At 38.8% G+C, this 26318-nt stretch overlaps 1 protein-coding gene across 4 annotated transcripts in view; it reads left to right on the forward strand.

The window, feature by feature from the left end:
• Positions 1–7444, forward strand: part of SHOC2 (SHOC2 leucine rich repeat scaffold protein) — a 67973-nt gene extending 60529 nt beyond the window's left edge. For all 4 annotated transcript variants that reach the window (XM_056120356.1, XM_056120354.1, XM_056120357.1 and 1 more), the window contains exons 7-9: positions 2189–2326; positions 3252–3369; positions 5422–7444. In XM_056120356.1, the coding sequence (XP_055976331.1) occupies positions 2189–2326; positions 3252–3369; positions 5422–5630 (465 nt within the window). In that variant the 3' untranslated portion in view covers positions 5631–7444. The remainder of the gene's footprint in view (positions 1–2188; positions 2327–3251; positions 3370–5421) is intronic.
• The last annotated feature ends 18874 nt before the right edge of the window (positions 7445–26318 follow it).

Below are 26318 nucleotides of genomic sequence, written 5' to 3' on the forward strand. Positions count from 1 at the left end.
TGGCGGCTACCTTGCTGCCAGGGGGGATAAAGGCGGAAGGGAGCAACACCCTTTCACTCCCGGGGAGGCATGGCGCCGTAGTTTAATGCATGGTCCATTCACTTTTCTGCCGCAAGCTGCCGGCTTCTGGATTAAGTCCTTTTGCCTCTGGAGCCATGACCATGCCAGAGAGCCATTTGTGGGGGGCAACTCGTGACCTCGGTAGGGCATGAAGGATGAGCTGGTACCACCCTCCTTCCCATGAGACTGCAGTTGCCCCGTCACCGCCGGTTCATACCTGGCTTTCCAATAAGCTCTGAGGTGGCAGCCACCTTGCTGCCACGGGGGGGGGGGGGGGGGGGGGGGGGGGGGGGGGGGGGAAGGGAGTGTGGAAGGCGGAAGGGAGCAACACCCTTTCCCTCCTGGGGAGGAATGGCGCCGTAGTTTAACGCATAGTTCATTCACTTTTCTGCCACAAGCTTCCAGGCTCTGGATTAAGTCCTTTTGCCTCTGGAGTCATGGCCATGCCAGAGAGCCGCTTGTGGGGGGGGGGCAACTCGTGGTCTTGGTAGGACGTGAAGGACGAGCCGGTACCGCTCCCCTTCCCATGAGACTGCAGTTGCCCTGTCACCACTGGCTCATACCTCATTCCAATAAGCTCTGAGCCGGCGGCCACCTTATGTGCAGTCCAGATGCTTTTCTGCCAAAAGCCGCTGGGTTTCAAGATTTGTTTCTGAGTCTCCGGTATCATGGCTATTAATCAACTTGATCAGGAGCCAGAGAGGCCGTCTGTAGGCAGCGACTCGGGGTCTTGTTGGGATGGGGAGAAAGAGTCGAATCCACCCCCATGTGGTAAGGTCCCGTGTGTCTCGTAACTGCAGGCCCAAACCTGACTGTCCAGTGGCCTCTGGAGGATGGTGGTCACCAGGCCGCCAGGGGGAAAAGGCCAAGGCACGAAACCTATTTCCACCTGGAGTGGCCCAGCGCCAGTAACCTACTGCAGGAATAGGACGCATTTCTGCCAAAAGCCTTTGGGTTCCGAGATTCATTTCTGAGACTCTGGGATCATGGCCATTAAGCAGTTCGATCAGGAACCAGAGAGGCCATGCCTCCAATTATATAGCTGAGCCAGAGGTGGTTTGTCTGTGTGTCTCCCACATACCTAACTTTTGGCCGTTTACTTTCTTGGTAAACTTTGCCCCAAGTTTTTGGGGTCTGGCCAAAGGCACAGCAGCAATTTTGGGGTATCTGAAAGTCTGACATTGCCATCAGGCTGCTGATGCACTCACCTCACAGGTACAGATTGACCTGCTGGCGGCACCATACCGCCTATTATTATTTTCTTACTCATTGTATGTTTATTATGGTGGTATACTTTTATGGCAATAAGTGGGAATAAAATATTAATCTTAGTAATCTATGCATTCATCTCTTTTTTACTACCCCCATACAGAGTATTGTCTTTATTTTCCTTTTTTATTGCAGATAGTAACTTCTCTGAAAACAGACTATTTTCCTCAATCCTTTCTTTTCTCAAGTTTCTTCAAATTATAATTTTGGGGTTATATTTGTATTATAAATATTATGGATTGACATAGTGCAAAAAATCAGTTCTTCCTTAAATGATGGTTTGTAAAGAGTTTTGCATAATTTATTTCCTATTAGAAAAATATTTGTATCTATTCTATTATCAGAATGCCATTAAGCATATGAATCTAGTGCAAGTAATTTATAGTGTTTTTGGTTTTTTTATAATTTAGTTAAATTCATCCCCATCGCTTTATTAAAAGTTTGTCTTGATTAGATTAAATTTTCCACTTCTAAAACCTATGGCCATTATTTTAGAATAGTGTATTGAATGTTTTGTTATACAATTAAATATTGTCCTTAATATTCACTCCTTGGAAAATTGGCAATTCTTTTGTTTTGTTTTATTTTGTTTTGTTTTTGAGCCACATCTCTGTAGTCATGCCTTATTCCTGGCTCTGTACTCAAGGATCACTGGTGGGGCTTGGAGAAAACATATGGATGCTGCAGATTGATCTCAGGTTGACTATTTAAGGCCAGTTCCCTACACTCTGCACTGTCCTCTGCACTGTCACTCTGGCACCCTGAAAATTGTCAATTCTTAATCAATTTTAATCTATACAATGGCAATATATAATTCCATTTTATGAGATATCAAATCCTATAAATAATTTTTTTCTAGGTTCTAATATTATCCAACAACCTTCTAAAGAAGCTTCCCCATGGTCTTGGAAACCTTAGGAAATTAAGAGAATTGGATTTAGAGGAGAACAAATTGGAATCCTTACCAAATGAAATTGCTTATCTTAAAGATTTACAGGTAAGACAGTATCTGGATGATTTTATAGTTGTATGATTAAAATTATAAGGATGCATTTCAAATTATATAAATTGTTGCTCTGTTTTGTTTGGGGGCCACACCTGGTGGTGCTCAGGGGTTACTCCTGGCTCTGCATTCAGAAATCACTCCTGGTGGGCTCAGGGACTGTATGAGATACCAGAGATCAAACCTTGGGTAGGCTTTGTACAAGACAAGTACCTACCCACTCTACTATCTCTCTGACCCTTATTTTTTTATTTTAATTTAAATTGCATATTTTTCTTAAGAACTCATCTAATTCTTGGGCCAGGTAGATTTTTGTTACATTGTTAGAACATTAGGGCTGAATTTTACAGAATTAGAGTTCATTTGCATTTCTGTCTAACACATCATAAAAATATGATATGCTTTTAGTTTTGTTTGTTTTTATCTCTTGCTGTGCTTGGGATTGAACCTAAGACAAGCGTGTATTTTACCTGTTGAACCACATCTCAGCCCACAACTGATATCTTTCTTTTGAAAGAAAAATATACTGTTTCTTACTGTACCCATCTGATATCTCTGTTTTTTTTTTTAATATGTTTAATGCGTCTGTTGGACTGGAGTGATAGCACAGCGGTAGGACGTTTGCCGTGCACACAGCCTGCTCAGCCAGGCCGGGTTCGATTCCTCCGCCCGTTTCGGAGAGCATGGCAAGCTACCCAGAGTATCTTGCCCGCACGGCAAAGCCTGGCAAGCTATCCATGACGTATTCAATATGTCAAACACAGTAACAACAAATCTCACAATGGAGATGTTACTGGGCCCCACTCGAGCAAATCGATGAACAACGGGAGGACAGTGACAGTGACATCTGTTGTTTTAAATTTGCATCTGTTGTAGAAAATGTATGTGTAACCATTCTTTTGTTTTGTTAATCTTTTAGAAACTAGTCCTGACAAACAACCAGTTAACCACTCTTCCCAGAGGTATTGGTCACCTCACCAATCTCACACATCTAGGCCTTGGAGAGAACTTACTTACTCATCTTCCTGAAGAAATTGGTATGGATCCTTTTTGTAGTTGATTCTGTACTAACAGATCACTCTTGTGTGTCTAAGCAATATTTTACATAAATATGATAAATGACAGCTGAGATGCATCACACTTTAACAAGATTTTGTTTTTTAATAGAACACTCATAGTTGGTTGGATGGTTTTGGTTAGGTTTCTTCATGAGGTACTTGGATCAGTATAGTTATTTGAGAACAATTTAGACTTCTTGTGTTTGTAATGGGTAAAACCTTAATTTAGAAATTATTTTGTGTAACTTAAAATCTAAAAGTTGCAGAAGTCTTGAATGAAATAAATATCTTCTGTAAAAATAATAGTTCCTAGTAAGGGTCTCAGATTAATAAGAGGTCTTTAGAATATTGAATGTGTTTTCATATCCACTGTTTAACATACTCAGCGTAGAGCCAGAGAAGTAGTACAGCAGGTTGGGCATTTGATTTGCATGTGTCTGCACAGATTCAGTCCCTAGCACCCTATATGGTCCCCTGGGCACTGCCAGGAGTAAGCCCTGAGCACTGCTGGGTGTGGCCCCCCAACAGGACCACCTTCAATTTTAGGCAGTGCAAGTTGTAACTCCAGTTTAAAAGAGGTCACATGGTAATTTTCTAGTCCGTAATTTTGTGTATTATGTTCTCCCCTTCATATTATGCTACCCATGGGCACATTGTAGATTAGTGGTTAAGCATCATTTTGGAGTAAGAAGACTATTTAGAATCTGACTCTGCCAATGACTGGTTTGTGGTTTTGAATAACGTGCATAAACTCCCTAAGCTTCAAACTTCCTACCTATAAAATAAGGCTACTATAATTTCTCTTATAAAATAAGGCTACTATAATTTCTTACATAGTGTAAGATTTCTCTGAATCTTACACTACGTAAGATTAAACTGAATCTTACATAAAAACAAAGTCATTGCTTATAAGTTATTTCTCTTACATCCCTTTATCAAAGTAGTTCAAATTTTGAAGTTAAAATAATTGAAAGCACATGAGACACCTTTCACTTTAGCATGTTTTTCAGTTCGTGCAGTTGCTAGGGACATTAGTCTAGAAGACATGAGTATCCTAAGAAAGAAAATGTTTTGAGGTTATTTAACTTGATTTATGGCTTACTATCAAATACATGATAATTCTTAATTGAAAGAGTTAAACATTAAGAAAAAAAAATAAGTTGTTGGGACCAGTGAGATAGTACAGGAGGTAAGGCACTTGTTTAGCCTGTGTCTGTGCCAGCTGTGACCCTGCTTTGAGTAACTTAAAATCTGTCACCGCATGTGGTTCCTTGAGCACCACCAAGGGTTACTCCTGAGTAACCAGGCTTTACTCCTGAGCATAGCCAAGAATAGCCTGGGTACCTTTAGGTATTATGCTATAAAATGAAACAAAAAATGCTTTCCATGTGAGAAACTTGTGGAGGTTATCACGTTGTCTAAAAGAGAAACATGATTGATTATAGGCACTGACTATACAAAAAACATAGTTTGGAGTGAAAAAGATTAAAAGCACAAATGCCATGCTGTTTTAAACAAAATCTGTTTAGATGTAGCATTTGCATTTTTAAAAAAAATTATTGAAGGTTGAAAACGAACCATATGGGGAGAGATTCTGACATGATTGGTATAGTGTAGGGCCTGATGCAATAGTTCGCCATTGATGTTTCACATCTATATCACGTTTTTTTTTTATTTTATATTTATCATTTTATTTTTGGTCATACCCAGCAGTACTCCTGGCTCTGCACTCAGGAATCATTCCTGGTAGTGCTTGTGAGATCATTTGGGGTACCGGGGATCTATCCCTAGTTGGCTGCATGCAAAGCAAATGCCCTACCCACTGTACTATCTCTCTGGCCCCTATATCAGGTTTTTTAACTTGCCTCAGTTGATTTGAAATTGCAACAAAGTTTGAGATCTATAGTTGGAAAGTTTTTTTTAAAACTAAGAGAGCTCAGTATTCAGTATGTGTTGTATTCATTATGCCAGTTTAATTTCTTAAATATGAAATAACTTTTCAAGTTATAATTAATTTAATTTTTTTAACAGGTACACTGGAGAACCTAGAAGAACTGTATTTGAATGACAACCCCAACCTGCATAGCCTTCCCTTTGAACTGGCTCTTTGCAGCAAACTTTCAATCATGAGTATTGAGAACTGTCCACTTAGTCATCTTCCACCTCAGATTGTTGCTGGGGGTCCTTCTTTCATCATTCAGTTCCTAAAGATGCAGGGTCCATATCGTGCCATGGTTTGATACAAATCTGCTGGTCCCACACACTGTTCAAAAATAGACTGCCATGGATGTTTCATATCTATATCTGTATCTATTTATGTAGATATTGATATATTTGGCAGATTTATAAAGACTGCATTATGTGTTTATGCTAATAGAGGAATCATAGCCATTTAGATTTTTTTTTAATTCTGTACAAAAAGGCTTATATAAGTTTTCTTTGCTGAACTTGATGGATGTTTTTCTGTTGTGTAATCTGATATGCCATTTGCTTAAAACATTTGCCAACAAATTATGAAGTTATAAAATTTAAGGGACAGAGGTAGTATAGTTAGATACTTTCCCTTAGCAAAAACAATGACAATTTTGTTGCAACTTATCATACATGTTTTCCCCTTGCCAATTGTCAGGTCTTTATAGTACTCTAGGCCCTAAAGGTAGAATTTTTCCTTAACTTATTTTGAAATTGAGATTTAAATTTTGTATATTGTTTACAGTCAGAGTAAATCATGAATTTTTTAATTTGCTCTGCTTTAATCAGTCAAATCTAGAGTTTATATCCTCTGCTAACGAATTTGCATTATCTGGATTAAATATTAAAAGATAATTTGCTTGTTGAAATAACTGGCAAAGTAAAAAGATAACATAAAAAATTCTAAAATTCCTTTAATTATGTTTCTCGGATCAGTTGTGAGTCTTGTTCGGGAGATGTTTTTGAGACCTTTTCAAGTATAAATATCTTTGCTTAGTTAGGGGGAAGAAAAACTTGTAGAACAAATGAGTTTTGTTCCTGGAAGTTGCAGATCCACAAAAACAATAATTTGGAAAAAATTACACATAAACAACCACATTCTATAAATGTATATACAATGCTATATAGATCTGTATTTATTATATCATAAACTACAATAGGTAACTTTAAGGATTTCTCCCTATCCTTGTATAATGAAATGAATGTTTTTCTTTGAACACTGCAATATATATATGTTTCAAGGTTATTTAACAGTGTACTATGGTTTTATATCTTGACTTGCCTTGTACATCTTTCAATTCTGAAATATCTGCATCTAAGCACAATATCTTCACACTGTGCTGTATTGCTGCTGAACTAAATGCACTTTTCCCCGTATATGGGGCACTGGCTTCAAACAATTCAGTTCAGTACCGTTCATTTTAATATCATTTTTCCTTTCTTGGTCATTGTTACAGAAAAGAGGCACATTGCATAGAAGCCATTGATAGTTCAGTGGAAGTTCTGTAAGATGTGCATGTGCTATTTGAAATATTTTCTTTTGCTTTACTACTTTTAAGGCTAGCAGTATTGTAAATGTGTGCCCCTTATATTCTTACCTTGGTAGTGTTGATCTAAGTCAGTTTAATTATTGAAGAGACTCACAGCAAGTGCATTCTAGGTATCATCCTAAAAAAACACCTCTCATATAAACCTGTTAAGTATAATTACTTGGTTTATAATTGCTGCTTTTTTCTTCTTTTTTTCCCATTTAGATGGGCATTGTGTTGTAAACCATTTTAAAATTAAGATTGTAATCAGAGAAATTTGAGATGTATTGCTTTTACTGGCACTCAAGGTCAGGACTAAGCTTGAGGTCAAATCTGTATTTGTAATTGAAAATTTTTTAAGGAGCAACTAAGAAATGGAAGGCAGGTGAAGATATAAAACCCTAGAATGCTTAAATGTGCTGTAAAACTATTGTAGATGTCACTGGATTTTACCAAGTAATATCCTTCTCCCCCACCCCCCCACCCATCTACTGTGGCTTTTCAGTTAAAATTTTGTTTATAAAAGGAATTTGTTTATTATAGCTCTAGCTAGAGCTTGTGTGTATGTGTGGTTTTTTAAAATCTCATGTCCAAGTGTGTTTATGTATTAAGATGATGGAACTTGAATTTTAAAGGAAGTAACCGAATGATGTGTTTTCTTGGTAAAATCATGTGGCTGTTGTTTCATAAGATGAAAATAGATATGGTTTTTAAAAGTATTTTTGTCCCCCTACCTTTATTTATGCTAGTCTGTAGCAAGTGCAAAATGGTCACAGTGTAGTAGTGATATGACATCAGAATTATAAATTATTTTAAAGAACATAAACTATGTTTCCTCTGTATGGCCGCTGCCTTTGAGATTCCATTAATTTCATTACGTCTAACTCCAATGGGGATATTCTTTAAGTCAAAATATTTAATATTTGAAGATTGAAATCAGCCTATTGTTGCTGGTTATATGTGAGTTAATACTTTTCCTTAAACTATACTGGGACTAACTGGCATGTCCAAAAATTTTCCTTTCTTTTTTCTTTTGGGAAATTAGGTTTGGCTTCTCCATGAAGTTTATTAAAATGTAAATTAAAAAATTAATAGAATGGTATATTGTGAAAAACCATTGCTTTAAATTTTTGCTTTCTGTTCATCTTTGTGTGTGTGTGTGTGTGTGTGTGTGTGTGTGAGTGGTTGTCTGATACTTTAAAAATTCCAAATGATTATTTCATACAAAAAGGAGGGGAACATGCTAGATAATTTATCAACTTGAATGATGCTAATGAAAACAGTAGAAGCATTTAGGAAAGAAAATATGCATAAAACATTTGTAGTTATATTAAAAGGTAATGATACAATTGGATTGAATTGCAAAATTGTAATGCCATATTTTTAATTTATCTCATTGCACATCTGAATCAGTTAAGACAGATACACTGTTTATAGTACATCTTGTATATCTAGTTTTTCTCTGATAATATTTGTTACAGCTTCAGTTTTTTTCTTTATTATTGTTGTTTTTTTTTTGTTTTGGGGCCACAATCAGTGCTCAGGGTTTACTCTGGTTCTGTGCTCAGGACTCACTCCTGACAGTGCTTCCAGAACCAACTACATGTGATGCCAGAGATTAAACTGGAGTTGGCTGTGTGGAAAACAAATGCTTAAACACTTGTTCTAGCTCTCCATAATTTTAGCTTTTTATTTCACTTAATTCTAAGTCCTGTATGTTGAGTCCAGATTTCAGCTAGCAGAATATACAGCTGTTTACTAGTGAGAATGGGATACTTTGAAATGCAAAGGACAGTATTAATCATTATATTGTGTATCAAGATCATTGCAAACCAGAATATGTGATTATTTTTGCATGTCTAAAGTTAGATGAAAGCAAGCACAAATTGCACAGTGCAAAATAAGCAGAATAAATCCTCCATACTTCTGCATTGGGCTGGAGCGATAGCACAGTGGTAGGGCGTTTGCCTTGCACGCGGTCGACTCAGCTGACCTGGGTTCGATTCCTCTGCCCCTCTTGGAGAGCCCGGCAAGCTACCGAGAGTATCTCGCCCACACAGCAAAGCCTGGCAAGCTCCCCATGACGTATCAGTATGCCAAACACAGTAACAATTGTCACAATGGAGACGTTACTGGGCCTGCTCGAGCAAATCGATGAACAATGGGAGGACAGTGCTACAGTGCTACTTCTGCATTGCTGGGTGTGGCACTGGGAAGCCGCCTCCTTACCCTGCAAAAAAATATATTTCTGAAATTTTAAATTTAAATGAATGACTTGTAAAGAAAGTATTTACCACAATACAAGAAAGTATGCCTGGTACCTTACATAAAACTTATCTCTTGCTTTAATTTTTTTTAGTTATCTCAGCTTTTAAGGACCAATGTGAGCAGTTGGAAAATGCATGATAATCTTTCCTTGATTATCAAATCCCTCAAAACTTGAGCATATAGAAGATGTGACAGGATACTCTTGTTTTAAAAGAGTATTTTGAATGTTATAGTAAAAAAAAACTAATACAAGAATGTTTTATGAAATATTTCTATCATTACCTTGTTGTTGAACAGAAGACTGTAAGTCTGGTAACAATATTGTGGGTATATTTTCAACTTTGAAATATAATTTAAAATAGAAGCAAACTTGTATTTCTTTTTAAATTTTAAAATTCGAAGGCCCTGGGTTTCATTCCCAGCACTGCATGGTCCTTGAGAACTGCTGGGAGTGACAGCTGAGCATTAAGCCAGGAGTAGCCCCCAAGTACCATAGGTGTGACCTAAAAAAGCAAAACAAATATAATTTTTCTCTTTACACTCATTAATTATCCCACTGACATTATACATCCTAAATATAAATTGGGATGTGTATCTTTGGTGTTCAAGACATTAACTGGATAGAACTAGAGCTTTATAATATTTTACCCTAGGGGCTTTATAAACTTTGGCAGGAGGATAATTACTCATTTTTGACAGTAGTAAAAACTAAGCTGTGTTGTAGAGGTTTTATGGGTTGTGCAGTATACAATAGAACATCCTAGCTTTAATATTAATTATAACAGTTTTTCAGCAGATGGCAGTAAAGTTCCTTGTATTTAAAAAAAGCAGTATATTATGTCAAATATCTGACAAATGAAAATAAATCTTGAGGAAAGAACATGTTTTCTCATTTGCACAATAGAAATAGTGGGTTAGTGAGTGGAGATAATCTTTTGCAAATTTTTGGGCTCTGTCATAGCAATTCTAGTAACAAATGATGTTATATAAGCATTTTATATGTCATAAGTATTACTAAAAATGATCTTACTGAGAAAATATAAATAGACTCTGGGTGCTTTATTATTGACCATCATTGTTTAGATTTCATGTTGTCTAATATTACATAATTAGATAAAAGTATAGAGAATTAGCCTTCCATCAATTTGATCAGCTTTAAAATAAAAATAATAGCAGTGTATTAGTCACTATACCATCATCTTTTCACAATTTTATATGAGTTACCATTGAATAAGTCAATCCATAGCTAGTACTTAAAACCTGATACCCATTACTAGAGGGAACAGTATGTGTATGGTTCAAATAATTTATTTTAATGTTCATCTTTAGTAGGTGTACTAATACAAAGTTTTTCCTCATTTAGCTGTTTTCTTTTTTTCACAAAGACTCATTTTTAACAGAGTTTAGAAAGTTGCCTTGTAATTTCTAAATTATAATGTAATGAAATATTTTGTATGTCAATAGTGTCCTTTCATTAAAATTTAATTTGCACGGTACACAGCTTACAGGCATGGAACACTACAAGACTGGTAGTATCTGAAAGCAATAATTAAGTTGTGACTTTTTCTAATAAAGATCATGTTTCCAATAATATATAAAAAGACTTGTGCTGTGGTAAATACCTAGCTCTTCTGGATTATATTTCAAGGCTAAAAAAATGTGTGAGCAGTCCAGAAAACATAATATTTTGATAGTGGGGGATATACCTCGAAGTGCTCTGGGAGACTGTCATTCGGGAGGATTGAATCTGGATTCCTGCATATGCTGTCCCTTTGAGGTATCCCTCTTGCTCCATAAAATAGACTTTTTTTTTTTCATTTGCTTGGTGGCCACAGTTTTCTATCCTGTTCTCTGGATAGCAAACTGTGGGGACAGCAAACTAATTTAAGGGATTACCCCTGACAGGGCTCGGGATCATATGACGAGGGGGAATCAACCCTGGGTTCAGAGCTATTCATTGCTATACATTGTCTCCAGGCCCCAAAATGTACTTAACCTGAATTATATTGTTGATTATTTTGGCTATATAAACTACCTTAAAAATTTAGAAGATTACTTGATATTGAGGTATTAAGTATAAATAATGTGTAAATGTTTTGCCATTTAATCTTCTAAAAAATTTATTGGTTTAACATTATATATGAACTAAAGTTTCATCTTACAGTGCCTTGAACCACAAAAATGAGGAACTGAGACAAATGACTTCATTATCCTTTAATCTTCTGGAAAACTTTCAGACAGCAAATGGTATGTGTAAGGTATACAGAAATAGATGAAATAAAATACTTTGTATGGTCGATAATGACCTTCAGTAAAGTTATTTATATGTAGTTTCTATTTACAATTCACAGAACCCTGAACTCTTTTTTAATAATTTTTTTTCTATTAGTATACTAAATGTCCTATAATAAAGATCATGCTGTTATGGAGACTTCAGATTGTTTGAGGGATTTTCTCACAAACCTGGTTCTAGTATTATCATGTTCTCCATATGCTACAAGGAAAATGCTCTTTGTTTTTGCCGCCTTTTGATATAAGAAAGTCGGCTCAGCTGTAAGATGCCTTGGTAAAACAATGTAGGATTTCTAGATGTAGGATTTCTAGAGAAAGTTATGCTATTAGCTAATGAGGAAGTTACTAAGTTGTGTTTTTAAATGTCTTTAAAACAAAAACTGTAATGGTGAATATTAGCTTTATGAGCCACATGATCAGCTAATAACTTCTTTACATTCTTTGGTGTGCATTTTAAAAAAATTACTGAATACCTTTAGGAGAATGAAATTGAAGTGAATCAAAACTAAATTCTTTGCAGCCAGATGGAGATTGTTGGGATAATACAGGTGGGATGAGGATGATTTTGTAGAATTTTAACAGTGGGCATGGAAATATTTAAGGAAACTTTGGGAAGAACTATTAATAATACTTCATAACTGTATAAACTGAGGTAGAAAATCAAATATTGTCCCAAGGTTGTGGTTCAAGCATTTGGTTGTATTTACTAAACTGTGTAACTGCAGGAGAACCAGATTATTATTGGGAGGGAAGAGAAGTAAGGAAAAAATGTAGTCTAGTGTATTTATGAGACATTAAGTAGAGCTGTCAAGTTAGCAAGTGGACACAGAAATCCATATTGTGTACAGGGTTAGTCCTGAAAGCATCATCTAGATGACTGAAGCAAAGATTCCATTTTTTTGGGGGGGGGGGTCACACCCGGCAATGCACAGGGGTTACTCCTAGCTCATGCACTCAGGTATTACTCCTGGTGGTGCTCAGGGGATCATATGGGATGGTGGGATTTGAACCTGGGTCGGCCACTTACAAGGCAAACGCCCTACCCACTGTGCTATTGCTCCAGCTCTGAAGCAAAGATTTTTTGGTGAATATGTAGGGTAGGGCGTTTGCCTTACAAGCGGCCAACATGGCCGACCCGAGTTCGATTCCTCCGCCCCTCTCAGAGAGCCCGGCAAGCTACCGAGAGTATCTCGCCCGCATGGAAGAGCCTGGCAAGCTACCCATGACGTATTCAATATGCCAAACACAGTAACAACAAGTCTCATGATGGAGACGTTACTGGGCCCGCTCAAGTAAATCGATGAACAACGGGAGGACCATGACCATGACCATGTAGGGTGTACTGAAGAGATTGATTTATAGAGACTGAAATCTTAACATAAATTACTGATGAATTGTGTTTACTTTCTAAAATTGATACAGCTCTTTGAACATTGACATAGATGCAAATCTACACATTTTGTGTATGATCTCAATTTAAAAGAACGTTATGTAGTCAGAAATTCTTATTACTATAATTTATTCTGATTGCAAATTTAAATTTTTCTAGTTTTTTGCTTATGTATTTATTTTTCATAGGGCATATTTAGTCTTACCACACTCAGTATTATAGTTGAGAGTATTAAGGTTTATTTTTTTCATTATACATATACATCCATGGAAATTTTACTTCTCCAGATTTCTGGATACCTTCTTTTGGGGACGGGTGGGGGGGGGGGGGCGGGGAAGGAGATGGGGGTGTGGAGTGGCACACAAAAAAGTGCCCAGGGCTTATTCCTGGCTCTGCACTCAGACATCACACCTCACAGGCTCAGGGGACCACATGGGATGCCAGGGATTAAACCCAGGTTGGCCACACACAAGGCAAGTGCCCTACCCACTGTGCTATTGCTCCATCCCCCATTTTCATCCTTTTATTTATTGCTCTGACCCTGGGTACTTTATTCTTCTTTTTTTGTTTTTTTAATATTTTTGTTCACAATGCTTTGTTCCATTTAATATTCCAACACCAATATTACCAATCTTCTAACACCAATCTGTTATACCTACTCACCACCATATTTTGATCTTGGTACCTTCTTGATAACAGGTTTGTTTTTAGAAAATAGCACTTTAAACAATTGTTCCAGGAGAAAGTCTTTTCAGTATGTTCTAAATTCAGTAATTTTTTTAATACCTGCAGTTCTGTTACAATTTTTCTCCACTATGTACTATATTCACAAGGATTTTAAAAATGATTTTCATTACTAGAATTTTATAAGCTCAGAATGTTACAGAGGAATTTTTAGTACACAAGTTGCTTCTGAATCTTTTTAAAGGGGCAACTTTAGTAGTCAATTTGATTAAGTTTTTATAATAATCAGTTGTATATTGTTTTAAGAAACTAATTAATTTCTCCTTGATGTTCCTTTGGTTTCTTAAAAATTATTTTCAAGGTGGTATAATATCCAGGGAAATGAAATGTGTCACTCTAAAACATTATAATGTTAGTATTAACCCTAGTGTCTTCTGACTCCTTAATTAGTTTTTTTTTTTTTCCTATTTCACCACATTCCTTCATAATACCTATACTGCCATGCTGGACTCACTCAGGTGAAAATTGATCAAATAGGACCCTGATTGAAACATTTTAATCAGGGAAAAGACAAATCATACAGAACTTTTTCTCCATTAAATTAACTTGAAAAAGCACATAATAATCATAAAATAAAACTATTCAGATTGAGTTCCCTCACTTTCTTCCCTTCTCATCCTTTTTTTTTTTTTTTTTTAAAACACCCGGTGATGCTCAAGGGTTACTCCTGGCTCTGCACTCAGGAATTACCTCTGGCAGTGCTCAGGGAACCTTGTGGGATGCTGGGAATCGCACCTGGGTCAGCCACGTGCAAGGCAAATGCCCTACCCACTGTGCTATTGCTCAAGCCCCCCTTCTCATCCTTTTAAGCTAATACAAGATAACAAATTACAAAGTATGAAACTAAATCTGTAATATAAAATAATGAATTTCACTTTTTTCATGAATATTCATGTCTGTAAGTGAACTATTAATATTTTTTAAGATTATAAAAGTAGTATGTAAAATATATTGAATATACAATATGGTATGTTTTTACTTTCTTTTATCTTGTTGGGTGATACCCCATTGTGTTAAAGGCTTACTCATGGACTCTGTGCTCAGGGATTACGGCAAGTCTTGGGGGATCATATAGGGTGCTGGGAATAAACCCAGGACAGCCATGTGCAAGGCAAGAACCTTGCCAACTTTATTATCTTTCTGGCACTGTTTTTACTTTATTTGTTCTTGGGGAGGGCAGTGCTCAGGGACTATTCCTGGCTTGAGAGATGATGGGCTGCCAGGGATTGAACCCCACCCACTGTGTGCAAGGCAAGCATCCCACTGACTATACTATTGCTCTGATCCCAGTTTTTACTTTCTTAAAGAAGTTGCTAGAGGGACCTGGGAGATAACTCTGGTCAGGGGCACATGCCTTTTTGCATGGGCCCAAGTTTATTATCAGACTCCCCCCACCCTCCTGCTTAATAGAGGTTTCCTCCAGCTGATCTTGAAGAAAATATGTATCTTTTCTTCAATTGCTGTTATTCTGCTGCTCAGGCCCTCTGTTGAGTTTTTTTTTATATTACCTACCACTGGCTGGAGCGATAGCAACAACGTAGGGCGTTTGCCTTGCACGCAGCCAACATGGCCGACCTGAGTTCGATTCCTCCGCCCCTCTCGGAGAGCCCGGCAAGCTACCGAGAGTATCTCGCCCCTATGGCAGAGCCTGGCAAGCTCCCCGTGATGACGTATTCGATATGCCAAACACAGTAACAACAAAGTCTCCAAGGGAGACGTTACTGGGCCCGCTCGATGCAAATCAATGATCAACGGGAGGGCCTTTACTTTATCACCTACCATACTATACTCTTCTGCTATTTCTCATTGTAGTTTTCTCATTTCAGCATTTATACTTTGTTGTGCTTTGCTATCCATTGTTTCTTTGAGCTCATTAAATGTGGTGTTACTGAGAACTTACAGAACTGGTTGGTGCTGGTAGAGCCTACTGTGTTACTGTTTTTGCTCATTAAACTTGGTGGGCTTCTGTGCATCTTCCTCGTTTTGTTTGCTCTGTTCCTGCTATGCTGAAGGGGAATTTTGTAGTCAGGCACCTGGGAGGCTCGTTTTTTCCCTGCCCGTTTTCACCCTGTGATTGAGGAAGTATAATTGGACAGTGTAAGATTTGAGTAGAGCTGCCTGCTTCAGTTTCAGAAAGGCACCAAAGATGTTGCCAGGAAATTGATCTCATGTAGAAAGGTGGGGGAGCAAACAGAGGTTCAGGAGTTGTGAAAGTGGGTTTGTTATATCACCTATCAGATAGAAGTCAGGCCTGGAGACTCTAAAGATTAACAGGCAATAAAGTGTTTAGAATTGTAAACTCAAAGAAATCACAAGGGCCATCACCTGTCCTTCAGGAAGAGATATTACCTATTTTTTAAAAAAAAAATTATATAGTAAATCACTGTGATGTACAGTGACAGGCTTACAAACTTTCGTGCTTGTGTTTCTGTCATATATTGATCGAATACCCGTCTCTCCACCAGTGCCCATTTTCCACCACCAATGGTCCCAGCATCCCTTCCACCACCCCCACTCTGTCCCCCTCCACCCCACCCCGCCTCTGTGCAGGGCATTCCTTTTTGCTCTCTCCTTTGGGGTGTTGTAGTTTGCAATATAGGTATTAAGTAGCCATCATAGTTAGATCTGTAGTCTACTTTCAGCCCGCATTTCCCATCCTGAATGGGCCCTCTTAGCACCATTTACTTTCCAAGGGCATCACAAGATATATTCTAGTTGAAGTTACTGCAGTTGTTTTTGTGGTATGGCTAACAGTTTTCCATGTTTAAATTCTTCCCCCCCCCCCCCCCCCGATTTTCTAGACTTGGATACAAAAAAACTGGTGTAGATTTATTTTGTTCAGAAGTTACATGAACACACACTCATGCCAGACATTGATCTAGATGTAGGATGTACTAGTAAACAAAGCCAACCTTTCTAAATGAAACTATTTGCCTTGCCCCACTATAATGGGGCAAGGCAAATAGTAAATTTTCTAGCTTGTTAGAAATTGATAAATATTCTTAAAACCTACCAGCAAACTCTTCCAGTTTATAGTTCACCAAGTAAGGAACTCAGAAGTTGTCACTGTCCGGATGCAAGCGAAATCTTAACACTTGTTGTTAGGAAATTAAGGTCCAAAGGCAAGCTACTACCCCCAGGTTAGAGAGATGGGTAGATACAAAGAATAAAAATTACCAGAACAGAAATGCAGGAACAAAACCTAAACCCAAGAATGAATTTCCAATGACTATGTGGACAAGTCAGTTAAAAACAATTGGAGACTCTGTAAGGTAGGCTGCCACACTCTTTTGAGTTACTTCCAGGAACAGTTTATCACAGGGAGGACAAACACTTCCGTACTGGGGTAGAGGGAGAGAAAGTGGCTAATTTGAAATACAGTGATAACATTTCTAATTTTTTGAGAGAGTGGGGGAACACACCTGGCTGTAGTCAGGCTTACTCCTGATTGCACTCTGGGATCACTTTTGGTGGGGCTTGAGGGACCATATGCGATGCCAGGGATCGAACCTAGCTTAGCTGTGTACAAGGCAAGCACCTGGTCTACTGTACTATTGCTCTGAACCCAAATTTTTATGTTCTTAAGCCCCATCCTCGAGAAATTTTATCAGAGCCTGATTTGTTGGGGACTTTGTCAAAATCTACCTGACCCGAGGAAAGAGAAGTACTCAGTAGTAAATCCCTCTAGCTTTCCGGGTGGGAAGTGTAAATAGCCAATTTTATCTTCCTCTTCCCCCTGAAGGAGGAAGGTGGATTAAAAACTTCTTGGATGTGGCCTTGGAAAACAAATTCACTACAAGGCCTTACGTGACTATCGAACACTTTGCTAGCCCCATATTGCAGAACCACACTACTGAAGCCTGTTCGTGCCAGTTCCTTTACCCAATACATCCTGTCTAGATTTTACCCAAACATTTTAAGGTACATTAAAAGGAGAAAACTAAATACATTGGAAGGATACTGGAATTAACAGACCAGGAATTTAACTGATTAATATGCTAAGGACTAATATAAAAAGTATAGGCAGCATACAAGGATCTGGGTAAGGTAAACAGACACAATGGTTATGGCACATGTGCCAGACCTAGGTTCAGTACAGTGTACCACCTGGTCCCAGAGCCATTGTTGTGTGTAGCTCTAGAGGCCTTGAGCACCACCAGGTGTGACCCTGGTAGCCCCCAGCATCTGCAGGGTGGCCTACGTATAGGATCTGAGCAGCGCTACATCCTGGATCTCTGCACTGAACAGCTGGCTGGTTGGCCAAGAATTGAGCCTCTGTTACTCCGAGATGATCTGAGCACTTCCAGAGAGCCTCTCCAAGACCTTCTAAATAAAATATGCTATAAATAATGCTTTTCATTATGTTGATGCTAATGTGTTAATGTTGCGGAATGAATGAGCTTTAAAATTTGTAGAAACTTTAAAGCATAAAATATAAGAACTGGTATGATAACAAAAGACCTAATACACTCAGAATGGAATTTCCCGAGGCAGATGGTAAAGAACAATATTTGAGCAATAACAAATGAGAATTCCCCAAATTTAATGTTAGACACCAACCTTTATGTGCAGGGAACTCAGACACTTAAAGCAAAACAAGTGCTTTCAAATCTTATCTAGGTATATCATTTTCAAATGACAGAAAAACAAAGATAAAGAAGCCAAAGGGGAGAAAAGCACCGTATCCATTTAGGAACATGAAGAATCACATCAGATTAGTTTTAACCATGAAAGAAAGTAAAAATGTTAAGTGTTGGGGGAAAAAAACACAAGCTTGGAGTTCTGATTGCTATGAAATTATTCTAACAAAAAATACTCTCTTTCGCAAACAAAATTCAGAGAAATTGTCACCAGAATACTTGTCTTACAAGAAATAATAAAAAATGTATATATATTCTTCATTTTGACACCATACTCAGCAGGGCTCAGCTACTCCAGTATATTGGTTAAGGAGGGACAGTTGTTCAAATACAGTCCGGCATGTAAGGCATGTACGTAAGCCCTTTGAGCTATCTCCCCTGAAGGCCCTGAAGAGGAATTCTTGAAAAAGAAATGACATAGATCAGAAACTTAAATGTTCATAAAAAGTACTGGGAAAAAATGTGATTGTCGTATTCATGAAGTGGTATGTGTTATTTGAAAGTACACTTGTGTTACTTTTAAATGTATAGAGCAAATATGGGGCTGTCATTAACAGAAATTTTTGTTAAGTATGCATGACGTGCTGAGGAGGGGAAATGATGTAATCCCAAATGCTCAGTTCAGGGCAGGGGAGATAGCTGGAGGCTGGAGGGCATGTCATCAGCACTGCTGCACGGGAACGACTCACTGGCTTCCTGAATACTTACTGCTTGGGAGACCAAAATTTAAAAAATAATCAAGTTGCCCAATTCAAGGCATAAAATCTGGGGAAAAAAGACTTTAGCCAGAAACTGGAAGAAACCTGAGTGCCCAAGAACAGATGACTGGTTAAAGAAACTTTGGTACATCTACACAATGGAGTACTATGTAGCTCTTAGAAAAGATGAAGTCATGAAATTTACATACAAGTGGTACAATATGGAAATTATGCTAAGCGAAATGAGTCAGAAAGAGAGGGATAGACATAGAAAGATTGCATTCATCTGGGGGATATAAAGCAACAAAATATGAGATCAATACCTAAGAATAGCTGAGATCAACACCAGGAGGATTACTCCATAGCTTAGAGGCCAGCCGGGTATTCTAGGGGAAAGGGCCATTCAGATAGAGAAGGGAGCACCAAATAAAGGGTGTTTGGAGGATCCTCCCAGGAGGGGAAATGCATGTTGAAGTAGACTATGGACTGAACATGATTGCCACTCAATGCCTCTTTTGCAGACCACAACACTCGAAAGGAGAGAGAGAACAAAGGGGAATGCCCTGCCACAGAGGCAGGGTGGGAGGGGGGTGGGGGGGGATATTATCCATGGTGGTGGAAAATGGGCACTGGTGGAGGGATGGGTATTTGATCATTGTGTGACCGAAACCCAAGCACAAAGATTTGTAAATCTACAACTGTACCTCATGGTGCTTCACTAATAAAAAAAAAATGAGAAAGTAATACATTTAATATCCATATATTTAAAAAGGTCAATGATGTTTTGTTTGGGGGACATATTCCACAATGCTTAGCGCTTATTTCTGGCCCTTGGCTGTGCTGAGAGTCTGTATTTGGTTCCTGGGATTGGACCTGGGTTGATTGTGACCCACTATACTGTCTGATGTTTTCCTCCCTGCCCTGCTCCATCCCCCTTTTTAAATCTCCCCAATCTGCTGCTATTTTTTTTAAAATACTTAAATGTATTTTTGGGGGGAGGGTGTTTTTTAAAATTTTAATTGTATTTGGGTGGGTAGAGAGAGTGGAGATAAGGGGGAGAGTGAAGGGGAGAAGGTGGGGAGAGAGCCAGAGGGAGACAAAAGGGTTAGAGGTAGGGGAGTGGGAGGCAGGAGAGAGAGAAAGGATATAATAGAATTTCTTCTTTTGATGTTGGGAATAGGAAATACGTATGTCTTTTCAGATTCATGTTATCTTTTTACATGATTGAATAAAGAAAAATTTATAAACTTAGTGTGCCATCATCTTGGATCTAGGTGAGGCTTTTTAAGACCTTTGTTGTTTTATTCTTTTGAATAAATAAAAATCTTTTGAATATACATAGGCCAATGGGAAGTTTAAGACAACTTCCCCCTCCAGTTAGTGAACTTGGAATTTATGTCATAACACACAGTCTAGTTAACTGAAGATGGTCAATGAATATAATTTTACATATTTTTAAAATAACGAACTTTGCAAAACATGCTTCATTCTGGTCAAGCTTTCTGGTTGCACACAGTTAAAGCCCACTCAAGTAGACTAAAAAGGGGTTCTGTGGTCTATAGACTCTCATGGAATCCAAGAACAAATCAGAGGTCTATTTCTTCTTCATGCAATGAAATCTGAAATTTGGAATGCTAGGGAAAACCAAGGCAACTTCTGTCTCATATGTTATTGGCACCTTATATCTACAACTCTCTGTATTTGCTTCATCTTCTCTCATTTCTCCCTTAGAGAGAAAAAGGATCTTTTTTTTGCCTATATCCACCAGTGCTCAATGTTTACTTCTTACTCTCTGTTCAGGGTCACTCTTGGTGGTGCTTGAGGGACCGTCTGCAGTATTAGGGATTGAGCTGGGGTTGACTGTATGCACAAGTGCCTTGCCCTTTGTACTTTTTCTCTGACCCCATGATAAAGAAAAAGGAGATAGAATCAGTTTCCTAGTGAGAATATTTGATTTACTATATCAATCATAGCCAAATTCATCTGTGCCCTGGTTGACTTTTACTGCAACTTGTACTTTTGCAGCTACTTACTTATACTGAATTTCATTTATGTGAATCAATCCATTTTCACTTAAGCTGGACTTTGCATTTCATAAGAAAACTCCTTGAGAAAACATTCGTGTATTTGTCTTATGTATCCAAACATCTGAAATTCCATCAGCTTTAAGATTTGGAGACTTCTCTTTTTCTAAGCCCTTTCTGTACCTACATTCTGATTCTTCTCTGTCTCAATCAATAACAGATAGTAGAAATCCTTTTAGACCTCTCCAATCAAAGCAATTTCCAGCCTTCATATTTAGAAAAAGAAATTCTTCCTGACCCTATCGGGAGACTTATGAGCTTTTTTTTTCTTGGTTCTCTGAACTTTACCGATTATTGCTATCTTTGAGAGTTAGTAATGTAAATAACTGTACACGTCTTCCTTTCATATTACCAACAGTTCCTAGATATAGAGAGCTCCTTCCTTGCCTCTAACAAAAAAATGGATTAATTATTAAATCATCTTTCTCACATTGGTTTTTGTTTTAATTCTTCTAATGCTAATTTATTCATTGATCAAACCTTTATTGTGGCTTGATTATGGGAAGATCATAAGACCCATTTATCTGAGGATGATTCAGATTAGTGAGGGAGAAAGTGCATCAAATCTGTGTATCCAGTATTTGCTGTACACCTAGCCTGTACAATACCAGTCTCCACTTGGGGTTCCCCTCCCCACATTTGTATGTGTGTTCATTTAATTTTCATTAAAGAATATGAAAGGGTGTGGACAGTGACACCATATTTGTTCAAGGAGATTCAGGTCCAAAAAGGTTAGTTGCTTACTGTAGTTACTAATTGACAGAAGCAGGAGCAGAGCTCAGGGTTACCTTGCCCCTATGTACAATTCCTGATGACTACTACTTATGCCTCCTGGATATCATGGGTAGGGGTCTCTTTTGCAAGACATTGTATTGGCGCCATTTACTAGAGAAAAGGAAAATAAAATTATTATTTCCTGTGAGCAGTAGTAGCTGTGATAGCTACTACTTAACGAGTGTGTGTGTATGTTCGTGTGTTTCTGGTCTCATGTCCCTGTGGTGTCTTTGAGTAAATGTGAATGGTGAGTCACCTGCCTTATTAATTAGATTAAAGAATGTTAGTTTAAGATCATCAATGTTGGTGATGATATTCCTTTAGTATCCCAGGGTCAGTGACTCCAACTCGCCACTGAATTTGAGAACCAAAAGCCATCACTCACCAAACTGACTTAAAGCGTTGTTGTTTGTTTTCCTAACGCCATGGCCATAGCAAGCAAGAGGTGGTGGGAAAGAGCACTCCTTCAGCAGGACTGACTTGTGAGCTTCAGATGGTACTGTAGTGCTTGGAGGAAGGTTCATAGTGAGTGCAGTCACAAACGTCCTGCAGGGACATAGCAGCAGCAACATGTGGGAGTCCTGAATCCATGACTCTTGGCCTCCAAAGGCATTGTTCATCATGGCACAGACTGCTGTCACTGGTTTTATTCAGAAACCTTCCACAGTGACAGAAAAGACCAGGTTTCATTTGTAGATAGGTGGGGTTGGGGAATGGTGGGGGCAAGCACAGAAGAGAAAGCCATGTGGATGGGGGTGGGGAGCAGGACCCACAGGGCTCTCACAGGAGAGAGTCTGGAAAATGGAGCAATAGCTAACCACATCTGTTCCCCGTAGGGACAGTGTGATGCTGCTCCAGCCCCTCTGATGCACCTGGCAGGAATGGAACAACAGCTGGAGAAAACAATTAATTTTTCTCTAGGTTCCACCCCACTCTCGTGGCAGTGACACAGTGACTTTACAGCTGTTTGTAGCTGACTGCTGCTTTTAGTTTCAGCTGTGCATTTATGTGGCAGCTGTGGGAATACAGTGGACTCTTCCTGCTGTGTGTTTCAGCACTGTCTGTGTGGTGAGGTGGAGGTTCAGCTCCTATGAGGGTTCTACCACTGTCAAAGTAACCCAACTCTTGGGGTATGTTTTTTTTAAATTAGTCAAATCTTCAAGAAGAATGTAAGTTATTGATAGCACCTCTACCCAAATTTTCTTTCCACCAAGTTATTACCCAAGATGGACCAGCAACCAAGCATATTTTGAAGTTGTCTAGTGCCTTTATTATAGATATAATTCCACAGCAAATATAGTTTATTTATAGGTAAATTGCCTAACTGGTAGCTATATATATAACATCACCTATTACATGTTCTTTTTCTTTTTGGTTTGTTTTATGAATGGGCTTGGAGCTTATTCTTGGTTCTGTGCAGGGATCAATTCTTGCAGTGTTTTGGGGAACTGTATGCAGTGCTGGGGATTAAACCTGTGTAGCTCCATGCAAGGCAAGCACCCTGGTGCCTTACATGTACTTTTAAAGGATGTGTACCTTAATAAAGATACATATATTCGTGATAGAAGGAGAGAAGAAGAAAGAAAAAATGGAGAAGGAGGAGGAGGAGGAAAGAAGAAAGGAAAGGGAACAGATAGGGGAAAGAAATTCTGTAATCTATGCTTATAGCCCCAAGCTGGTTATACCTGAGTTAGACTCTGATTTGAAATAAAATATAGACTATCTTAGCTATTTTCTTCTGGACCACATACTTCTTGAATGCATGAGTAGAATGATTTTACTGACCAGACCATTCATTATGCAAATATCAAGTATCTTGCATTCTGGTATTTACTAAGTTATTAAGGTATTCGTTAACATATAAATAGTGTTTAGATCTTACCCTAGCCTTACTGACTCTAAAAGTCAATTTCTCCCCCAAATTTGCTTTATGGAAGGCCTGCTTGGGGTATTCTCTGGGAGTACAAAGGTGAACAAGACACTGCTTGCACTCTCCTGAACTACCACACACGTGAACAGGTAAGCTGGTGCCATGAAGATTCACCCTGGCTTTGGTGGAAATGTGCATGAAGGGTCAGTTGCTTCTTAGAGAAGGCTAACAATGCTGGGGCTTGTGCAGCCATCTGGTGTGTTTGTTTCTATCAGGCGAGTCTTTGGGAAATAATTGGGTCTTACTGAAATACTGCATCAGACTGCCAGCAGTCTGAACTGAAGGACCATATGTTGTCTCTACTGTTGTACTCTAGAAACCTTGAATGGAGGGGAGAATAGAAGTCTAGAAAGATCTGCCAAATACATTAATGCTCTTGTTTGAAAAAAAATTAATTATTATAGCACGATTTACCAAGTTGTTCATTATACAGTTGTTTTAGGCATTAAATGTCCCAACACCAATCCCACCACCACTGTGACCCTTCCTCTGCCAATGTCCCCAGTTTCCTACACACCATAGCAGGTATAAATTTACATCATATTGTTTGTTACAACACAAAGGCAATTAGAATTATCAAAACATAAATCAATAAAAGTCAATTTGTGATAATTGTGGTTTCTCACAATGGTGTTATTGAAGTCATTGAGGATTAACTGGGCTTGTTGGTTCTAATTGAGCCTTCTGTGTAATTGTTCTTTCTCATTAATCTTTTTGGTCTACACAACTTTCCCACCAGATTTGCTGTGGTCCTACTGGGCTGATAAAATTTGGAGATGTCATGTGGCCACATATGTGACTGTGCACTCCAGGAACTACAGAACTGTAATGGTTTGACAATTTGATAAAATTCAGTTATGGAACTGGGCTATTTCTATGTCATATGTGGCTATGGGCTGTTGTGTCTTCAAGCAGAAGGGGAATCTGCCTGCCTCCAATCTGGGATGGCCCCAGAATTGTCAGACTGGACCAGTCTATCTGATAGCTGCATGCTCTTTCATTTCTCTGCCAGCAAGATGGTGGGTGCAGTAGAGACTACTGGGTTTTCCCGTGACAGGTGGGTAGGTGGGATCTGCCTGTCCCCATTCTGAGGACATCCCAGTTCTTGTTTCTGATGAACTGTCATGAAGTTGGGGGCAGAGATACATAGAAGAGGGTTAGGAAGCTCACTGGTTCAATCATGGTGCTTATTTTCTGGGCAATCTACTTGACTAAGTTGGGTTTCTTTCCCCCCCCCCCCCCATCTTTAAGGGCATATAATTCCATGTTATGGGGTAGTTTGGGGAATTACAATTATTTTATATAAGTGGCATACTGTCAGCATTGTGCCTGGCATTGTATTAGCCAGTGCTGATAAAGTATTTTTATTAGTAGAAATGGTGAAAAACAAAAACAAACAAAAGAAACAAGTGTTTGTTTCAACCCCGTCCCTGGAGGCTGGACTAGCTGGAGGGTTCCTGCTTCCTCATAAGGCAATTATTCTCATCCTGGAGCCCTCTCCTCTCTATTGCTCAGGCTGGTGTGATCAAGGTCCCTGGGTCCTTTGGCATCAGTCCCTGTCTCACCAATGAACATCATCCCCACACATCTATGATTTCAGACAGGGAGCCTTAAAAGCAGGATGTTTACTAGCACTAGTATTCTCTGAGGAATTTAGCTAAAATGAGCTTGATGCATCCCACTGAACACTCAGGGAGTCCTGATTTCCCTGGTGGAGCACTGGTTAAATTCGTTTGAGTATCACCAGCATGACTGGCATGGAGGCTGGTTTTAGGAGCTCTCTCTCTCTCTCTCTCTCTCTCTCTCTCTCTCTCTCTCTCTCTCTCTCTCTCTCTCTCTCTCTTTGCGTAATACTCTCCTTCCCAGGCAGCATAGCACATCTAACAAAAGACAGCTGTTTCTGCGTGCACTTTAAGCTCAGTCATACTGACCCAGTGTGTGACAACTAAGTGATTTAAGATACATGTGCATCAAGAGGACGAGCTCTGCATCTACAGGGGTTCCGCAGACAGCCTCACACAAGGGGGCTGTTAGGTACTTAAGTAAGACAGCAATTATCATTGACAGCTGTTATCAATGAGACATATGAACCTTAGCTTCTTAAAAGATGTTTCCCTTATAGGAAAGAAGACTCCAAACCCAGGAATAAATGATGGGCTGTTTGGGAAGCATATAGAAAATGTGAAAAGAGCTGCAGCAGCAGCAGCTCTGAAACAGAAAAGCACTGTGAGCCCTGGTTTGTTTCATTTCTGACTTTTGAAAGGAGAATGATAGGAGGGCACTGTGTCAGAAGCTGGTGCCCAGAGGGGAGCTGTGTGCCCCGTACTCTGCACCTATATTCCACAAACAATTTGGTATCCCGATTGCCGTTAGCTGGGCTGTGCCTAATTTTGACTCTCCCCGCCTTCACGTATGAGGCTCCTGGTTGCTGTGCAAAGATGAAGTACATTTTTTAAGGTTTCTTCTTTTATTATTAATTTTATTGAATCACTGTGAGCTACAGTTACAAAACTTTTATGTTTGAGTTTCAGTCTTACAATGATCGAACACCCATTCCCCCCCACCCCGTGTACCTTTTCCACCACCAGTGTTCCCAGCATGCCTCCCC

The sequence above is a fragment of the Sorex fumeus genome, unplaced genomic scaffold, assembly GCF_029834395.1.
Source record: "Sorex fumeus unplaced genomic scaffold, SorFum_2.1 ptg000043l, whole genome shotgun sequence".
NCBI classification, from domain to species: domain Eukaryota; kingdom Metazoa; phylum Chordata; class Mammalia; order Eulipotyphla; family Soricidae; genus Sorex; species Sorex fumeus.